General features: G+C 31.7%; 1 protein-coding gene across 1 annotated transcript in view; it reads left to right on the forward strand.

The window, feature by feature from the left end:
* The window catches only part of LOC132732335 (tetratricopeptide repeat protein 17-like), an 85752-nt gene that overhangs the window by 63902 nt on the left and 4331 nt on the right, over positions 1-17519 (forward strand). The window contains 6 exon segments of the mRNA XM_060718741.1: positions 11366-11684; positions 12672-12801; positions 13278-13437; positions 15486-15560; positions 16223-16342; positions 17186-17329. Coding sequence (XP_060574724.1) covers positions 11366-11684; positions 12672-12801; positions 13278-13437; positions 15486-15560; positions 16223-16342; positions 17186-17329 — 948 coding nt within the window.

Raw genomic sequence — 17519 nt, forward strand, 5'->3', positions numbered from 1 at the left:
GTTCTTTCTAGCACAGAGAAAATCCGACTCTTTCCAGTTCAGTTCTGCCCCTTTCAGTATCTTAACTAAAATGAGGAGTGGTCGATTCTGACCATTTAAACTACTAAACATTTTGTCCAATCAACCAACTAAATGATATGGATAGTGACAAACTTGGCTGAATTATGACATGCTAATGATGGAGAAAGAACCTTAAACATTAAATCATTCAAATCCATTGCTTAATCACAGTACATGTATGGTTTGGTAGAAATAAGAGTTTTATAGAATTAAGGAAAATAGACCTGAGAATGCTTGCTTTCCTTGGTGCTAGTCAAACAGAATATAAAATAAAGACATTTTAGAGTTTAAAGCAGTATTCCAATAGAAGTAAGGAAAATAGACCTCAGAATATGCTAGTCAGATGAATATAAAATAAAGACATTTTAGAATTTAAGAAATTATTCAATATTGCAATGTTTTAGATAATCATTAAAAAAGATGGCATTAGTAGGGCTATTTGGATTCAAATATAAGAGAAAACTTATGAATATACCACTTGTATGGTCTATTTCAGAGATAACCATTTTGATAAGTAAAAAAAAAAGGTTGATTTTTGTTAATGAGGGATATGTTTGAAACAGGTTATAAGCAAAGGGAGATAATGCTTGTTGGGTTTATATGAGAGTTGTTCCCCTTCTTGGTTCAAATATTCAAGGCAGTCGTAAATTTAGGGATTTTTTTTATATGTTAGGGCGTTTAAATCAACAACTACGGTAATGCATTTAAGAAATATAGCAGGATTAACAGCAGCACAAACTTTCAAAGCAATCAAGAGAGTGCAAGCTTTGGATGTGATACTGTTTTTTATTACACATCTTGTGTGGCTCATTAGGGAGAGCAATAGATTTTGTAACTGAGGGTTAACTGTTAGGATTCTACGTTGAGGTGAAATTTCATAGTGACAATAATTTGTCACTTTTATGCAGTAACGGGTTAAGTCCTTCTAAATTTGATAGGAGTTAACCAGTTATTGCACTATGGTGACAAATTGATCGCTTACTCACAATTGATTATGTTATTAAAGCATGATAAGCAGTCGGTTACTTGCAGTGAAATTTGTTATTACTGGTTGGTTGTCCGGAAAAGCCTGTATTATCTTCAGTTTATGAATGTTTTACTATGTTTTTCATTCAAGATACGATTATTTTTTTAGCTTTTCAACATTTCTTATTTTTTTTTATAAATATTGAATTTGATATAACTTATTGCAATATTTAGTGAGATGGTTTTTCCAAAGATTTTTTTTTAACTTGAATACTTTCATTATATAATCTATCCCAACGAAAACATATCATAGATTATTTTTTTCCAAAATGTCATCAAATGTTGAATTCCTCCAGTATTGTCTTATATCAGCTATTTTCTGCAGTGTTGCGGTGAATTTTTAAGAAAAAATTTCAAAGAATGTTATATTTCTTACATCAAAGTCATATGTTATATATATTTATAAATAGGGGGAATGGTATAGTCTGTTCCAAATTGACGTTACAGAATAAAAGGTTATACTGAACATCTCTAAATGAGGCGATAGTATTTTTACAATTTAGCTAGGGGTATTTGCCCTTATCTAGTCTTATTGAATCGTTTACAAAATTAAGTACTTTCACACTAACTGTTACTATATTTAGAAATTAATTACTTGCAAATTTATGTATGTGACCTGTGAATGAAAGGTCAGATTGGAACAGACTTTTGAATGCAGAATGTGTCTGTCTGTCTGTTGGTAATTGTTTATTTAAATATTTGACCAACATTTATGATCTCTTATTGAAAGTTAAGCTTGCAAATAAGTTTATCATTGAGTCTCTTTTTAAAATTAAATCGCTTTGCTTCATTCCAAAAAAAGATTTTTTCTGCTCACATATTTTCTAGTGAACGTTAGATAAAGAAAATGCTCCAAAAGCTGCATGCCTCCAGATGTATTTATAAAGTTTAGAAGAAAATTAAACTTTTAACAATGTAAAAAGAGTTTTGAAAATAAATTATATAGATATTCACATTTCACATAATTTTAAACATTTTACATACAAAATAATTATGACAGAATGAAATATTTTTAGATTATTTCTTTTTTTGATCCCCATATTGAAGTAAATATGAATATGGAGGAATGCTGCTTTAAGGTATTTTAGCATTTTCTATGTAAAATGTTGTTGGTTATAGGTAAAAGAAATCATATGTTGTCAAATGTTGGTCAGTTGGTGGAAAGAAAACAACAGGCTATGTAATGGCTAGACAAAATAGATTTTAAGATTTTATTATTTTTCAGCGGCCATATTATTTAGTATTGTTTACAATTTTATTATTTTCAGCGGCCTAAACTCTAAGGATTCTGGTATAGATAAATGTAGACGATGCACGATTTTTGTACTCAACGTCTTTTATCACAGGACCACTGTCTTGATCTATAAATAGATTGAACTAAAAATAGATTCTAAAAGATGATTTAGCTACTAACAAAAAAATAATAATTTTTTTTTATATATATATTTATATTATGCGATGAACAAGACTTTTCTGCGGAACTAAAATCTGTGACAAAGAAATTAAAAATGAATAAAAGTCAGACATTTCTGTATCTGTAGCATGGCAGATAAGAATGAGATTTTACAAAATAAAAAAAAAACGAGACAGTCAGAAGTTTTTGATTATTTTTAGCTCACCTGTCACAAAGTGACAGGGTGAGCTTTTGTGATCGCTTTTCGTCCGGCGTCCGTCGTCCGTCCGTCGTCCGTCGTCCGTAAACTTTTACTTTAAATGACATCTCCTCATAAACCACAAGGCCAATTTCATCCAAACTTCACAGGAATGTTCCTTTGGTGGTCACCTTTAAAAATTGTTCAAAGAATTTAATTCCATGCAGAACTCTGGTTGCCATGGCAACCGAAAGAAAAAACTTTAAATATCTTCTTTAAAAAAACCATAAGAGCTAGAGCTTAGATATTTGGCATGAAACATCTTCTAGTGAGTGTCTACCAAGTTTGTTCAAATAAAAGCCCTGGGGTCAAAATTGGCCCCGCCCCGGGGGGTCATTGATTTTCCCTATATGCATATAGTAAAAACTTAAAAAATCTTCTTTTAAAGAACTCAAAGAGCTATGGCTAAGATATTGAGCATCAAACATGTTCTAATAGGTGTCTACCAAGTTTGTTCAAATAAAAGCCCTGGGGTCAAAATTGGCCCCGTCCCAGGGGGTCATTGATTTTCCCTATATTTTCCCTATATGCATATAGTAAAAAACTTAAAAAAAATCTTCTTTTTAAAGAACCAAAAGAGTTAGAGCTAAGATATTTAGCATTAAACATGTTCTAATAAGTGTCTACCAAGTTTGTTCAAATAAAAGCCCTTGGGTCAAAATTGACCCCGCCCCGGGGGGTCATTGATTTTCCCTATATATGCATATAGTAAAAACTTAAAAAATCTTCTTTTAAAGAACTCAAAGAGCTATGGTTAAGATATTTAGCATCAAACATGTTCTAATAGGTGTCTACCAAGTTTGTTCAAATAAAAGCCCTGGGGTCAAAATTGGCCCCGCCCCGGGGGTCATTGATTTTCCTTATATGTGTATAGCAAAAACTTAAAAAATTTTTTTTGAAAAAACCCAAATAGCTAGAGTTAAGATATTAAGCATGAAACATCTTTTAGTGAGTGTCTACAAGGTTTGTTCAAATAAAAGACCTGGGGTCAAAATTGACCCCGCCCCGGGGTCATTGATTTTCAGCAAAAACTTAAAATCTTCTTTGAAAAAACCCAAATAGCTAGAGTTAAGATATTAAGCATGAGACATATTCTAGTAAGTGTCTACAAAGTTTGTTCAAATAAAAACCCTGGGGTCATAACTGGCCCAGCCCCAGGGGTGTCATTGTTTTTAACTATATGTGTATAGTAAAAACTTAAAAAAAATCTTCTTTTAAATAGCCCAATGAGCTAGAGCTTAGATGTTAAGCATGAAACATCTTCTTATGGGTGTCTACCAAGTTTGTGCAAATAAAAGCCCTTTGGTTAAATTGGCCCTGCAACATTTGGGGGGGGGGGGGTTTGGGGGGGCCTATATACAGGTGAGCGACCTCAGGGCCATCATGGCCCTCTTGTTTTTTATTGTTTTTGCAAAAGAAACATTTTATGCTGATGATATATTCTTCTGTTGATGATGATATATTCTTCTGTTGATAAATTTGACACTTCATTTTCTTTAAACAAAAGTTTAATTTTTTTTTAGTATTTATGTTATAAAAATTTGAAATTCTAAGTACAACATTTTAGTCACTCTTGAAATTGAAATGTATGCATAGTAGTTGATAATGATAACAAAATGTGTATTTAATCATAATTTTATTTCTTCTTTTTTTGCAAATTCATGACAGGCCTACGGACAGAGTAATTTTAATGACTTGGGTGATGAAATTTATATTGAATTTTGATCTCTCTTTTATTTTCGTTTTGAATTTTTTTCTTTCATTATATCTTTTTTGACTATTTTTACAAAAGTAGCTAAGCAACAACATGACAATTTCAGAATAAAAGACAGTAGTCGGTGTGTAGTTGACAAGTGTATATTTTGTCTAGTGTGTTAACATCTAGTATTAACAAATCCTAATTTTGCCGCCTATTTCTTTTTCATTTAGAATCTCTATCTAACATGATATTATATTCTTGTATATCAAGAGTTTATTGCAGCCCTGCTCTCTTTTAAGCCTAAAAAAGTTTGGCAAGGTTGTTTGGGACCCACAATACTTGTTTTCAACTTTTAAAGACAGTGCCCTAAATGGGGCTTAACAATAAATACAGCAGTCACAAGTCCTCATTGATGCATGTTAAGAGGAAAGGACGAACAAAATAAATTCAAGACTTGATAGAATTGTTTAAGGATTCTGATTTAATTATCTTTAATCTTTTCAGAATCATTTTAAACTCGAGTTATCTTTAAAAAAAAAATATCCTTCAAACAGTTTGACCTAGTATGTTTTTGGTATTAATCCCATGCTCTGTATTAATTGAACCAGCTTCAAATTAACTGCAGTTTGCTTGAATGTTTGAAACTGAAAGTGACGAATTTTGCTTTATTTGCTTATATTCATCAATATATAGTACTGAGGTACAGATTCTGACACTAATATGCTGTATTTTATAATTTAAATGTTGATTTTTAGCTCGACTATTCGTAGAATAATCGAGCTAATGCAGTCACCCATTTGTCGGCGTCGGCGTCCCTGTGGTTAAGTTTTTGTATGTAAGCTGGTATCTCCATAACTACTGAAGGGAATGGATTGAAACTTCACACACTTGTTCTCTGTGATTATCTAAGATGATTGGCACAAGTCCCATAACTCTGTTTGCTTTTTTACATAATTATGCCCCTTTTTCGACTTAGAAATTCTTGGTTAAGTTTTTGTATGTAAGCTGGTATCTCCATAACTACTGAAGGGAATGGATTGAAACTTCACACACTTGTTCTCTGTGATTATCTAAGATGATTGGCACAAGTCCCATAACTCTGATTTGCTTTTTTACATAATTATGCCCCTTTTTCGACTTAGAAATTCTTGGTTAAGTTTTTGTATGTAAGCTGGTATCTCCATAACTACTGAAGGGAATGGATTGAAACTTCAAACACTTGTTCTCTGTGATTATCTAAGATGATTGGCACAAGTCCCATAACTCTGATTTGCTTTTTTACATAATTATGCCCCTTTTTCGACTTAGAAATTCTTGGTTAAGTTTTTGTATGTAAGCTGGTATCTCCATAACTACTGAAGGGAATGGATTGAAACTTCACACACTTGTTCTCTATGATTATCTTAGATGATTGGCACAAGTCCCATAACTCTGATTTGCTTTTTTACATAATTATGCCCCTTTTTTGACTTAGAAATTCTTGCTTAAGTTTTTGTATGTAAGCTGGTATCTCCATAACTACTGAAGGGAATGGTTTGAAACTTCACACACTTGGTCTCTGTGATTATTTAAGATGATTGGCACAAGTCCCATAACTCTGATTTACTTTTTCGCATAATTATTCCCCTTTTTCGATTCATAAATTTGTGGTTAAGTTTTTGTGTGTAAGCTGGTATCTCCATAACTACTGAAGGGAATGGATTGAAACTTCACACACTTGTTCTCTGTGATTGTATTGAAACTTGAAGGTTGTACCTTTTCGTACAATTTTATGTATTCATATAGGTAAGCATTATTATACTCAATGAAACACCCTTGTGACAAATTTTCGAATAGTCGAGCGTTACTGTCCTCCGACAGTTCTTGTTGTAATATTTTCTTAGTCCTTAACAGCAAAAGATCAATGATGAACACAGGATCTGTAACTCCAGCTTAAATTTATTTTTCACAATTATCTTTCTTGAGCTATTTTTAGAATAAGCATGAGTGTCTATAAATAGAACAGATGCATTTGATTTTCCTTTATTGAAAAATGGATAAAATTGACTTTAATCAAACAAAAATATACCACCAAATTGTAGATATCAATTTATTTGCACAGATTATAAACATTTATTGACATGGTTCTTGGATAGATCGTTACCTGAAAATCTTCTGTTGATATGAAAAGCATGACTTCTAAGTAGTTGACCATGCATGATTATTGACATTGGTTAACCAAAATAAAACATTGAACTTCAGTTTATAAAAATGGTAAAAAAATATATATACATGTTTCCAGAATTATTATTTGTTCTTAGATATTTTGTTTGGTTGCTTGAAATAGTTGATTTGAATAATTTTGAACTTATTTTAAAGTCATGATCATTTCTCGACCAATAATTTCTTGAGTGTTTTAATCAAAATAATTTCCTGTCCATTTTCATATTGCTATTGAAAAGGCATGATCTCTGTTTGGATTTGAAAACTACAATCAAAATAATTTCCTGAGTGTTTCAAGCAGTCCATTTTCTTTTTGCTATTGAAAAGGCATGATCTATATATTTGGTCTTGAAAACTACATTTGTCCATGTGAAATTCATGGCAAGTCATTGTTAAAAGCACAGTCATGCTTAATGTCAGCTCCACATAATTATCTGGAATATATCATTTCATTGTTAAAATATATTTATATATATATATACACACACAAAAAATGAAAATTAAGTGCCAGAAAAAAGTCACATATAAATGAAACAAAAAACACAAACACAGTCCATGAGATTATTCCATGATTTGCCAACCGGTTTCTCTTACGATCATCAAGGCAAATGTGACGTCGCATAGTAACGACAATGTTCGTGAAGTACACATGTGTACGTAAAATCTAAAAATACTACTATGCGATGACATCACATTAATGCCCTGATGATCATAAGAGAATTCGGTCGGCAAATCATTAAATAAGTTAAGTCATGGACTATGTTTTTTGTTTAAAAGTTGAAGTGCATGCATAGTTAACAATTACAAAATATGAACAGGTCATTTAAGATTTGTTTTTACCTTTTATTAATAGTCAAACTAAACGTTGCTAGTAAGTAAAGAAAATCTTAGACAAGTCAGTTTATTTTCAATTTCTTGTAAACTAAAAAAAAAAATGTCATATTTATAATGTAAGTTTACAGAAGTTTATATAATATATAATATTTTGTAGCACTTTAATGGAAATGAGCTTCTTTTTTTTCTGTTGCAAAGTTCTTTATCTTTAGACTTTCATATTGTTTGTTTTGTTTTTATCTGTATTAGTCTATACAATTGAGAGAAATCCAGATTTTAACTAATAAATATATACAAAAATCCAGATTTTGAAATATTTTTCATAGCATAGGTCTTAAAACGCTTTAGCATATTTATTTATATTGTGTAGTAGAAATGCTTTTTTTTTCCGAATGACCCATGATGTAGAGTAACTGATATTAACAAATATTTTAGTATCTTACATTAAGAAAATTAATGCTTTACTTTGACCTTTCAAGAAGCAAATGTCTGTTTGCAGTACATGTATTATGTGCCTGTGACCTTAACCTTTATAGATAAAATTTAAAACAATTATATTTGAATCTTTGGAAAATTCTAAATCTAGTGATTGAATACCAGTCTAAAATGAAGAACTTTTGAATCTCAGGTTTCTAAATGAACTATCTAGAAATCAGTTTTTTATGACTGGTTCACCAATTTTAAAAGGGACCATTTTTACTGGTTCTTTTCTTATACTAATGCACCAAAGTTTGGTCTCTTTCTGGTGTTATTAGAGCATAAAAGTATGTCTTGTTGTGGTAGATTTTTATCAGATGACAACCTTGAATATAACACTACTATAAAAGTCAGGCAGATTTGCAGTTCTTGAGTGACACCTGGCCTCAGTACTGATGTTTGCCATGGTTTTTTAATTGCAAGATACTTGAAGTTAAGAAGTCGTTTCAGAACAAGGTTTCTAACATGAAATTTGTAGCAATTAAGGATGATATCTGTGACTTCCTTTTCTTGTTATTCTTAATTATCATTGGTAAATAGGTAGATATGCACTCCTTGGAACAACCTGGTTACATTCAAGGGTCAAAGGTCAAGGTCATGTGATTTTCTGAAGGTCATCGTGTAGACTTTTTTTTTTTGCTTTAAAGTGCATTAGTTTGTATTTATTTTGCATATTTTATCACATTATCTACAAGTATTATGAATTTACTATTTTTGCGCACATTATGTCCCAAATTTACTTTGTTTTTGCAATATACATATACATATAAAACATTTTGTGTACTTATGTTTAAAATACAAGCAATTTGTTACTGTAATTCTTTTAATTTTTATTTTGAGATATTTAAGTAAAACTGTTGTTAATTTTGGCAATAAAGAAATGTTATTTCTAGAAGGCTTTGTTGTTTCACTGATATTTTTATTTCTTCATATTCATAGTTGAGTCATACGAAATAGAAGACTGCAAAAAAGAAATAAAAGAATGCTTAATGCAAAGTGTATGAAACAGATATTTATTAAATAAGTGAAGTATAAAAAAATTGCCCAAATCCGCAAAATTTGCCACAATTTAAGAACATTTGCCCAAATCCATGAAAATCATCAACAGGATTTGATCCCTTAAACTTCTGAGCATCAGACTGTATTAAGTTATATTTATGAATGATACATTGCTGATAGAAGTCTGCAAATAAAAAAATTTGATCTTGAATACCAGTCTGAGAATGGGTTCCTGTGATTGGTTGATTTTGAATTAGAACAGTTTTTTAACCAATCAGAGTCACATGTTTTAAGACTGGTTTCCAAAAGTTTACAACTCTTTTGTCTAGAATGGCAGCTGTGCTATATATTGATCAACTGGAATAGCCAATGAGAAGTTAAGGTTCAATCATAAATTTTCAAAAAGGTTAACATGAATTGGTTTAAAAAAAAAATAAACACAAGTTTATTATAGCCATAGTCTGCTCATGAATATGCAAATGACCTCATATCAGAAGGGTCAAATTGAATACGACTACCTAGTGGTATCATTGGCGTAAACAAAGATCCATGGTGGTCTCATGTAGTATTTCTAAATGACTTAGCATACTCAGTTTCTTAGGGGTTTTGAAATTTGAAAAAAAAACAAAAAAAAACTATAAAACCCATGAAGCGGTCCATGTGGTATTTTTAAATGATTTAACATGGTATAGATTAAAACACCGTAAAATTCCTATAAAATGCCCCCCGAGGGCTGAACATTTTCCAAAAGGGGGCTATTATTACAACTCATTTTTTTCCAAAATCCAAAAATCATTGTAAATACGTTAGCAAGTTTTGGTAATAATGTTAAAAAGTGTTAAAGTTTTAAATTTTATATGATACATTTTTGTATTTACTACAAAATAAAATGGATTCTCAAGGATTTGAATAAAATTATGGATTTACTCATGAGTTCAGCACTGATGAGTAGATTCCATATAAAAAAGCCGGGGGTTGGGGTGGGGGGGAGGCTTTATTAGAAATTTTACGGTATCAAAAAAATGTTGAACTAACTGTGTATTATATTGAATCATCGGATGAAACAGGAGGAAAATATTGTTACGGTAAGATAATTGTTCCGCATATCCTAGCTGTTGTTTTGATCGTGCATGTGTGTACTTAATGAAAAATAAGAAATTGAAATTTAAGGTAACCCATCTACTGAGCATAGAAAAAGTGTGGTCATGCCATATGGTATATGATATCAATTTTATGGAACTAATATAATGTTAGCAGTATTTAATGGCGCTTGAATGGCAACAAGATTGACCTCAGGCACCCTTGCATTTGACCCTCTAATTGGTTAATTCCATAAACATAACGACCTACTTGTAAATGAATGTATATAACCTTACAATTGTTTAATGACCTAAATTAAGAATCCCTCTTAGCGCAGTAGGAAAATGTCTTTCACTTCAAGAATATAGACCTTAACTCATTGGTTCTAATTTTGATTTATTTTGATCTTAAAATTGCCATTCTCTTTAAATTGGTGCAAACCGTTTTTTGTGTATACTATCTCTGTGTAGTATTTTTGATAATTGCATATATAGCATGAATGTGCTATTGCATAATGTCGCAAAGAAAACTGATGAAAGATAATGTAAAGAAATAAAAAAAATATAATACTACTTAAGAGGTATCAGTATAAGCAGATGAAGTGAAACGATCTTAAATAAATTCTTTGCAAGTAAACTTGAAAAAAAAGAAAGATAAAAAAAAAGAAGAAGTGAAATTTTCATCATGTACCACATGGTATGGCCGCACCCAAAGATTATAAAAATAATATTTGTTCAATAAAAGTTCTTTTACATGTAGTTATGTGTATGAAATAATTCGTTCGACATAGTAATTATGTAATAATTGTGTAATAATATATGTAATTTGTTTACAAAACATGTGTAACTGCTGTGCTTTTATATAAAAACCATCATTTTAACATAGGACATTGTGTTTTTCTGCGTATCTTGAATATTTTGCGTGTTCACGTGATTTATTTATTATGTAAATAATTTACTTTATTTTTCCATTAATTAATCACTGTATGCATACGGTAATACATTTAACTAACATATTACTGTAATGAAACAAAAAAAAATCTGCTTTTTTCTTCGCCATTCTAAAGAATAAACAAAATTTGTATTGAATTGTATTTTCAAGAATATTGTGTTTTGACTTAATTTCAAAGTTTATAAATGTGTATATTCAAATATTTTGGTGACTAGTGTTGTAAAACTGTAACTTAGTGATTTAAAAACAAACCACTTTTTTCCGAGATTTTAAAAAACAAAACCAACACTTTTTTGTTTTGGAAAAGATAAGTGATTAACTGTATTTGGTACTTATTTCTAGAATTGTATACATTTAAATTAGAAATTTTGTTTGTTATATGTAGGTGAAACAGTTCCATGACTTGAACAACAATCCTGAGGCAGTTACCTTGTTTATCAATGGTCACGTGACGAAGATTCTACCAATCCAAATGAAGCCAGGCAGTTTGAAAGATCATTTGCATATCCAGATAGGAAGACCGTCAAAAAAGGATGGGGCTAACTTAAAAGTGGGTGGAGCTAAGTCGAAGGAGGAAGGCAGTATTGAGAAAGTCCCGCCTTTTCAGGCGCATATTGTGATAAATAATCCCCAAGAAGGAGAAGCTATTGAAGGGAAAGAATTGAAAAGGGAGATAATGCAGTTAGCTGATGAGGATCTCCCAGGTAATTCAAAATTTAATTAAACCTGAATATGCTGAATATTTTAAATGGACTTGTCTCACTTCCATTTCGGGACTGTCTATTATCAATTTTAGGGATATGACTTTGAATATTTAAAGTTTGTCAGCCAACAGTATAGAGCCTGGTCAGACTGCTTGGATGTGCATGCTGGCCTGGCTCTATACTGGTGGCAAAGGCTAATCACCTTCAGTTGCAGCACATTAAGGGTTAATTAATATTCGCATAAAAGCTGCACAATGTTTAGAAAAAGGGAATAAAAAAAGAATAAAAAATTAAACATTAATAAAACTGTTTTATGAGTTTAATCAATGTACATTATGAAAGATAGACGCAAAAACCTACCTGAATTGGAGGGGGGGGGTAGCTTTCCATAATTTTTTCTGTCAAAAGTTGTGTGAGTTTGTCAACCTATTGTGGTTTACGGACTCATAATTTAACAATTGGCAGTTTCAAATTCAAAGGAAAACAAATTCATTGCAAATTTTACATGATGATGTAAGTAAATAAGTTATTCAGTAAGTAATGACTTTCTTGAACGAGGCTTACACATTTGGTTTCCCGATCTTCCATGTGGGCCTCAGAAATGATGGTGTGTGCTTTGATTAGATAGATTAAGAAAGTAGTAAATTGACCTGAAAGATTGTGACTACAATCAGTACAGCTTCTAGTATGCATGTAGAATGTATGTGGTCTTAGATCAAGATTTAACAAATAAAAAATTAAAGAAGTATTAACAATTAGAATTAAATGAATAGATTTTATGAATGCTAACTTTCATTGACTTGTAAATGTAGTAAGTAACAACTTTATTTGATGAGACTTGCACATTCGGTTTCCCGATGTAAGTGTAGTAACTTTTTATTCCAGAGTTCATAGAAACAAAATGGTCAGTTTTGTGAAGATACATATAACTTGAAGCATCTTTATTTGTTATATACTCATTTGATGTTATATTATAATACTTTTTAGACACATTAAAGTATATAGGAATACGATTCCATCTACCAATACCAAAAGCAGAGGAATGTAAGAAAATGCCTAAACTAGACCTACAGAAGTTCTCAAGTACTTGGCTGTCTCTATCTGTGAAAAAAATCAAGTAAGTTTCTGTATATGGTATTATCTCTATTTATCACCCCCCGGGGGCTTGCATTTTTTCAAAGGGGGGCGCCAATTAGAACTATAAAAATGTGCTTTAAAACTAGTTTATTAAAGATAAATTCAATCATAAAAATCATTAATATGATAAATTGATAAGTTAAGATTTACATGTTACTGCACTAAGGTGATGACTAATTGTTTCTTAAATATCAAGTAAAGCTGCTTGGTTGCAATATATGTAGTTAAAATTTTTACAGTGTCTATATCACAGACAATTGGGCAGTTTAGCTCAAAATGTGTTAAAATCCAAATAAATTGTATATTTGTCAATCCCAGCACATATACTTGTCATATGTATCAATAAAACTTAATAAAAAAAAAACCTACACATTTTGACCTCCACACCCCAAGCCTGTGTAGTCTATATAACTTAAAACCCAACAAAAAACTGTCAACATATATTCTGAATTACAGCATTGGACAGCATATTGATTTTAAAGCAAAAGTGAACAAAGATGAGCATAATGAACCAATGTGTTCATATGAGATTCCCGCCACAGTAGTTGTAGACGAGTTACCTGGCGTTCATCACAGAAATCAACTGAACTATCATGCTGAAACTGGTCTTAGAGAGGTGAGTTGTCAAGTTATCATTGTAGATAAACTAATTCATTAACCAGGTTTTCAACGAAAACCGGGTTATTGTAATGCCGAAGTGGGCGGGCGGGCGGGCAGGCGTCAACTTTTGGTTTCCGCTCAATAACTTTAGTTTGCTTTGACCTATTGACACCAAACTTGGTGTGTAGGTAGCTTATATCAAGAGGCAGCTTGGGATTGCTACCTAGGTGTCTGTGATCAAGGTCAAGGTCACTGTTACTCAAAATAGAAATTCAGTTTCCGCTCAATAACTTAAGTTTGCTTTGGCCTATTGACACCAAACTTGGTGTATGGATAGCTTATATCAAGAGGCAGCTTGGGATTGCTACCCAGGTGACTGTGATCAAGGTCAAGGTCACTGTTACTAAAAATAGAAATTCAGTTTCCGTTCAATAACTTGAGTTTGCTTTTACCTATTGACACCAAACTTGGTGTATGGATAGCTTATATCAAGAGGCAGCTTGGGATTGCTACCCAGATGTCTGTGATCAAGGTCAAGGTCACTGTTACTAAAAATAGAAATTCAGTTTCCGCTCAATAACTTGAGTTTGCTTTGGCCTATTGACACCAAACTTGGTGTATGGATAGCTTATATCAAGATGCAGCTTGGGATTGCTACCCAGGGGTCTGTGATTAAGGTCAAGGTCACTGTTACTAAAAATAGAAATTCAGTTTCTGCTCAATAACTTAAGTTTGCTTTGGCCTATTGACATCAAACTTGGTGTATGGATAGCTTATATCAAGAGGCAGCTTGGGATTGCTACCAAGGTGTCTGTGATCAAGGTCAAGGTCACTGTTACTAAAAATAGAAATTCAGTTGCTGCTCTATAACTCTAGTTTGCTTACCAAACTTGGTGTATGGATAGCTTATATCAAGAGGCAGCTTGGGATTGCTATCCAGGTGTCTGTGATCAAGGTCAAGGTCACTGTGACTCAAAATAGAAATTCATTTTCCGCTCAATAACTCAAGTTTGGTTTGGCCAATTGACACCAAACTTGGTGTATGGATAGCTTTTATCAAGAGGCAGCTTGATTGCTACCCAGGTGTCTGTGATCAATGTTAATGTACATGTATTTAGTTTTCACGTTATAACTTGAGTTTGCTTTGACCTTTTGACACCAAACTTGCTGAGTGGCAGCTTTGGATTGCCACTAAGATATCTGGGAGCAAGTTCAAGGTCATTTGCTTACAATAGAATTTTCAGCTTCTACTCAATAACTTCAGTGCTTTTCGACTTATTGATTGCTGTCACATCAAAACTTCGTCGTTGAAAACCTGGTTTTCGTCGCATTGCGGCGCTTCTTGTTGACTTTCTATGTTACAAGTTGTGACTTATAAATTTCCTATGTGACCAGTATTAACAATTCTATGTTACCAGTTGTAACATATACATAAACTTTCTATGTTACCAGTTGTAACTTATTCATAAACTTTCTATGTTACCAGTTGTAACTTATTCATTAACTTTCTATGTTACCAGTTATAATTATACATAAAATTTCTATGTTACCAGTTGTAACTTATTCATAAGTATTCTATGTTACCAATGATAACATATACAAAAACTTTCTATGTTACCAGTTGTAACTTAATCATAAACTTTCTATGTTACCAGTATTAACATTTCTATGTTACCAGTTGTACATTTTCATAAACTTTCTATGTTACCAGTTGTAACTTATTCATAAACTTTCTATGTTACCAGTTGTAACTTATACATAAACTTTCTATGTTACCAGTTGTAACTTATTCATAAACTTTCTATGTTACCAGTTGTAACTTATTCATAAACTTTCTATGTTACCAGTTGTATCTTATTAACATTTCTATATTACCAGTTGTACATTTTCATAAACTCTACGAACTGGCAAGATATCTACATGTATTTCAAAGATTTATAAACTTAGAACTTATAATAGAAATCTACCAATGAGATATGGACTGGAGATGCTTGTTTGAATGTTAAAGTATAAACTCATTCACTGTATAAAAAATCTATTTTTATTTTTTGATAAATTTTGTAGGTCTTACAGAGGATTGGAGGTAAACAGGAATCAGTGCAAGTAATGGGAACAAGAATTGCTAAAGCTTTGAAAAAGGTACGTTTGCTTCCAGAAGCATTCGTCCATGTTGAATTGGAAATGTATGAAATTTTTTAAAGGGTTCAAAATGCTAAAGCTATTGAAAATTAACAAATTAAGTGATTTGAGCTGGTCAAAGTAATGATTGTGTGTGTGTGTGTGTGTGCCATTCACTTTTAAAGCTGCAAGCCTCCAGATGAGCCAAAATATTTCAAGAAAATTAATATGGAGAAAAATGCACTAAACTTTTAAGAATGTTAAAACATTCAAAATCCAAGTTATATTTTACTTGTTATATGTGGTTTAAGACTGATTTGGCAGTATTTTATCACCATAATTCTACTGCGTTTCTACCGCAGTAAGCTAGCTAGCTAGCTAGGGCTGTTTTTTGCATATGTTGACCACTTTTTGTTAATTTTCGTGTATTGTAAGTGCTGATTGCAATATGTAAATTACTGTATTTGTTCACATTGCAATATTTTACTTTTAAATACATTTCCAAAATTTTCATGAAAATTTATATGAATCTGGAGGCGTGCTGCTTAAGTTGATGAGAAACTTATTTCTTTCATACACATATTTTAGTAGTATTTTTTTCAAAATTCAAAAAATAACTTTGGGAAACTACCATCAGAAATATAGCTTTTACACAGTTTAATATATATGTATTATGTTTATAGAATGAGACATCCTGGATTATAGCTAATATTGCTGGGCTATATTGGAGAGTTAAAGGCGATGCTAATAGAGCCATAGAGTGTCTGAGAGTGGCTGTTCATTCAGCTCCGAAACATTCTAAGGTATGGTATAGACTTGATTTAGGCACATTATGCATCACATATGATATTTTTTAATCCTTTGAAAAGGAAAACATGAGTTTTATGATGTTGGAATAATGGTTTTAGAGCATTAATTTTTAGATGCTTATCACCTGAAAAGAGAAGCGCTGGATGTGAAATTATTTGTCATAAAAGTAGCAAAATGTGAAAAAAGTAGTATTTTGGTTTCCATTCAAAATACTAAATTGCTGTATTTTTACAAATTGCCAAAATGCAACAAAAGCAAATTAAATGGTCTAGATATTTGGCAAGGAGTAACTTTTTGGAAACTATAGCAGGATGCAAAAATAAAAAGCTTTTGTGAAATGAAAATAAAATCATTTCTGATGCATAATGGGCCTTTAAGCAATTCTGTGATATTCAAATAAATATTTTTTAAATTCTTAGGTATGGTATAGACTTTAATGTCTCTGTAATGTTATCAGCAACTCTGTATAAACATTGTAATAATTGGTATAAACATAAATAACTGTATGTTTCTAAGGTATGGCATAGGTATAAGCAACACCTAAAGGTGATTTGGTATGGTGTAGCTTTTGAACGTTTTAATGTATGGTTAAGACTAAGCAACCAATATGGTATAGGCAAATGTTATTCTGTTTCATTCTAAGGTATAATATAGACATAGGCAAATTAAAACAAAACCAATTACTTACAATCTCTTGGTTGCGAATATTATTAAAGAAATAACACATTCATCCGCTTGTCCAATCCTAAATTACAAAATGTTCTTGCCCTGACAAGATGCTTTATTCTCCTGGACAATATACCCTTTATTAAACAATTAAATAATTTATTTTTCAGGATGTGGCATTATTAAGTATAGCGAATGTTCTTCACAGAGCAGGGTTCTTAAACGATGCAATTGTAGCTGCCAGTTATTCAATGGATTTATCACCAGGTCTGGTTGTCGGGCATTTTAACATGGCAAATCTATACGCTGCCAAGGTAAACTAAAAGAGTACCAAAATTGATATGGAATGACACAGCTTGGTCTGTGATTGTTCAGAAATTAATCAACTCAAACTCGGGTATAAAAGCAGCATGGCCGAGTGGTTAATGTGTCCGACTAGCTCTAAAAGGATTGCTATCCATGTGGGTTCAAATCACTTTAAAGTGCAAGCCTTTGTTTGTATGA

Source organism: Ruditapes philippinarum, unplaced genomic scaffold (assembly GCF_026571515.1).
Source record: "Ruditapes philippinarum isolate M1 unplaced genomic scaffold, ASM2657151v2 ctg2084_1_1_1_1, whole genome shotgun sequence".
In the NCBI taxonomy this organism is placed as follows: domain Eukaryota; kingdom Metazoa; phylum Mollusca; class Bivalvia; order Venerida; family Veneridae; genus Ruditapes; species Ruditapes philippinarum.